The sequence below is a fragment of the Triticum dicoccoides genome, chromosome 3A (assembly GCF_002162155.2).
Source record: "Triticum dicoccoides isolate Atlit2015 ecotype Zavitan chromosome 3A, WEW_v2.0, whole genome shotgun sequence".
NCBI lineage: Eukaryota > Viridiplantae > Streptophyta > Magnoliopsida > Poales > Poaceae > Triticum > Triticum dicoccoides.
Window position 1 is genome coordinate 608,971,761 of NC_041384.1, and position 3,679 is coordinate 608,975,439.

The following is a 3,679-nucleotide window of genomic DNA, read 5'->3' on the forward strand; positions in this document are numbered from 1 at the left end:
AATGTGAACAATCTACTAAATGAGGTATTTTGTGTGACAAAGGTGAAACTAAAGGGTAAAAAGTGAAATTAACACAAGAAAGAAGAGCAACGGACGAGCAAATGGGCCAATGCCAAGTTTTCCTGTGCACCTGCACCAACTCGATCGGCCAACCACTACCACGGGTGTGACCTCCTACCATGCAGAGCACGAAGCGCTCATGGCCCTATATAGACCCCGTACTCATTTCTCGGTAAGTGCACCACTTCACTTGCTTCGAGGCGCAACCAAGCCACACAAATGGGTGCTCCTCGCGGCCTCCGGCGACACGCTGCCGCCTCCGCATGCCCCCTCCTCGCGTTCGCCGTCCTCCTCGCGTTGCCGGGCCTCGCCGCCGGCGCCGTCACCCGGCGCTACACGTTCAATGTAGTACTCACGACGTCCGTCACCTCTTTGAAGACCGAACGATGCATGCATCGTTATTCATTGACCGTTCGTGCCGTGTCATCTTCAGGTGGGGATGACGAGCGTGACGCGGCTGTGCGGCACCAAGAGCATCCCGACGGTGAACGGGCAGTTCCCGGGGCCGAGGCTGGACGCGCGGGAGGGCGACCGGCTCGTGGTCACCGTCCACAACCACATGAGCCGCAACGTCTCGTTCCACTGGTGAGGACCGCCGTCGGTGCCTGCACGGTACGCATGCACGGTGCTGTATGATCTATGATGGTGTTTCAGTAACGGGCGTGCGTGTGCAGGCACGGGCTACGGCAGCTGCGCAACGGGTGGGCGGACGGGCCGGCGTACATCACGCAGTGCCCGATCCAGCCCGGGCGGAGCTACGTGTACGACTTCACCGTCGCCGGGCAGCGCGGCACGCTGTGGTGGCACGCGCACCTCTCCTGGCTCCGCGTGCACCTCTACGGGCCTCTCCTCATCCTCCCCGAGCTCGGCGTGCCCTACCCCTTCGCCGCCCCCTACAAGGAGGTGCCCATCATGTTCGGTACGTGCGTGCTTTGTTCGGGATCTTACATCTTTTTTTTTGAGGGGATGCTCAATTGCTCATTGGAATGGATGTTGGCAGGCGAGTGGTTCAAGGCCGATACGGAGTCGGTGATCAGCCAGGCCCTTCAGACTGGCGCTGGCCCAAATGTCTCCGACGCCTACACTTTCAATGGGCTCCCCGGCCCAACTTATAACTGCTCATCCAAAGGTACTTTTACTTCTCTCCCAAATCATCAACATGGCGGGCCTGCAAGCCCACAAGTTAATAAAGCTAGTCGTCTACTTATTTTCTGAATACCCCTAAATACACTTATTTTCTGAATGGAAATGTCTGCAACTGAAATGCACGTGCCAGACACGTACACGCTGAAGGTGCGGCCCGGGAGGACGTACATGCTCCGGCTCATCAACTCGGCGCTCAACGACGAGCTCTTCTTCGGCATCGCCGACCACACGCTCACCGTCGTCGAGGCGGACGCCAACTACGTCAAGCCCTTCACCGTCAGCACGCTCGTCATCTCGCCGGGGCAGACCATGAACGTGCTGCTCACCACGTCCGCCAGCCCTTCGTCCCAGGCCTTCGCCATGGGCATCGCGCCGTACACCAACACCCAGGGCACGTTCGACAACACCACCGCCGCCGCCGTCCTCCAGTACGACGCCCCGACGCCGCCGAGCTCCGCCCAGAGCCTCCCCCTGCCGGCCCTGCCGCGGTACAACGACACCAACGCCGTGGCCAGGTTCACGAGCAACTTCCGGAGCCTCGCGAGCGCGCAGTACCCGGCGCGCGTGCCGCGGGCCGTGGACCGGCACGTCCTGTTCACCGTCGGCCTCGGCACCGACCCGTGCCCGTCCAACCAGACGTGCCAGGGCCCCAACGGCACCAAGTTCGCCGCGTCCATCAACAACAACTCCTTCGTCCGGCCCAGGACCGCGCTCCTCGAGGCGCACTACCGGCGCCGCTACGCCGGCGTGCTCATGGCCAACTTCCCGACCACGCCGCCGCACCCGTTCAACTACACCGGCACGCCGCCCAACAACACGTTCGTCGCCCACGGCACGAGGGTGGTGCCGCTCAAGTTCAACACCTCGGTGGAGCTGGTGATGCAGGGCACCGCCATCCAGGGCGCCGAGAGCCACCCCCTGCACATGCACGGCTTCAACTTCTTCGTGGTCGGGCAAGGGTTCGGCAACTACGACCCCATCAACGATCCGGCCAAGTACAACCTCGTCGACCCCGTCGAGCGGAACACCGTCAGCGTGCCCACCGCCGGCTGGGTCGCCGTGCGGTTCCTCGCCGACAACCCAGGTAATCTTTATTCGACACTTGTTGGCATGCTTGACTTGCCTGTACTCTTGTTTACTCGGCAGTGGCCAATGTCGACTAATTCGATGTGCATCCATCCATATGTGCGGCAGGTGTGTGGCTTATGCACTGCCACTTCGACGTCCACTTGAGCTGGGGCCTCTCCATGGCGTGGATGGTCGACGACGGGCCGCTGCCCAATCAAAAGATGTTGCCTCCGCCGTCCGATCTTCCGAAATGCTGATGACTCGTACAAGGGCGAAGATCTGCGCATGATTTCTTGCCTGCCGACCGCATTTCTATCTTCATGGTCGACGTACCAACTACCAACTCCTTGATCTGGACTGTTTAATTTGTACTGTTGTGCTGATTTTCTGGGAAGTCACTGGACTTTGTTTCCACGCACTTGAATTCCCGTTTTGAATCCGAATAAGAAGTGACAAACTGTTTTTTCTTGGACACCTTTTCTTGGTGTGTACACCCCATGTAATATGAGTTACCACCTCTTGATCACTTATAGTATCCCAAACATCCGACTGCATTATAACCAAATCATACATTTACTTAATCTTGTGCTACTGTTTTTACTTTTTGGGGGATAAAGGTGCATTTTGCGAAGAATGAACTTCATAAAGTAGGTTGTAGACATGGACAATTAGACTGCTGGTATGAATAATTGAGGATTAGCTAGGACATTCATTACGGCCTATGGCGGCGTCTACGATGATTGTTTATTCCTTTATCATGAGTTAGTGACGTTTCCATTGATTTTGTCTTAGGGGAGCCAATATGGCGCACATGCTTTAGCTAGTAAGTCGGGAAATTCTAGCCCTTCTGTTTGGCAAGAGGAATCTCTTGAATTTCTTCTGTCTATCATGTCAAACGATGTAAGCGTTTTCCCTTATGAATAAAAACATTCATGAATGCTTTTCCTCTTTCTTTAGGATTAACTATGATAAAATGTGAGGCCGTTGACGTGACAAACATGCGAGATTTGCTGATGTAGAAGAGTTGCACGCATAGGAAAAATAGGCAATTAGATTTAGATGACAAGTTGACGACCATTCGACGTGAATGGTGAGCTATATAAAAAGATAGGATGGTAGGTTGATCGCTTGGCAGACATACATGATTTGTCGAGATTTGCTGAATCTGTGTTCTTTACTACAAACTCTTTCTCGATTGACGATGTACGAACTATGAGATTTTCGGAATAGACTTAGCTCAGGGGCGCTCCATTAACCGTTTAGCATGTAAGCTTTTACATTATCGTGCAACGAAAAGATGTTTTGGTTGCTTTAGTATTTTGAGTGAGCCGGTTAAATATACAATTCCTTCAGGCTTTGATAGGGGACAGGTGGACTTTGTGGCTTCACTTGGCGCATCGGATGA

The 3,679-nt window shown here is 54.8% G+C and overlaps 1 protein-coding gene across 1 annotated transcript; it reads left to right on the forward strand.

The window, feature by feature from the left end:
* The first annotated feature begins 259 nt into the window (after positions 1–259).
* Positions 260–2,855, forward strand: LOC119269560 (putative laccase-5). The gene is made up of 6 exons (XM_037551416.1): positions 260–405; positions 494–645; positions 735–979; positions 1,061–1,189; positions 1,337–2,290; positions 2,401–2,855. Exons 1-6 carry the CDS (start codon positions 280–282, stop codon positions 2,529–2,531), a joined length of 1,737 nt encoding a protein of 578 aa, XP_037407313.1. The 5' UTR covers positions 260–279; the 3' UTR covers positions 2,532–2,855.
* The last annotated feature ends 824 nt before the right edge of the window (positions 2,856–3,679 follow it).

Coding starts and splice junctions, on each gene's coding strand:
- LOC119269560 (XM_037551416.1), top strand. CDS start 280: ATGGGTGCTCCTCGCGGCCTCCGGCGACACGCTGCCGCCTCCGCATGC. Junction 646..734: donor CGCAACGTCTCGTTCCACTG/GTGAGGACCGCC, acceptor GTGCGTGTGCAG/GCACGGGCTACGGCAGCTGC. Junction 980..1,060: donor GGAGGTGCCCATCATGTTCG/GTACGTGCGTGC, acceptor GGATGTTGGCAG/GCGAGTGGTTCAAGGCCGAT.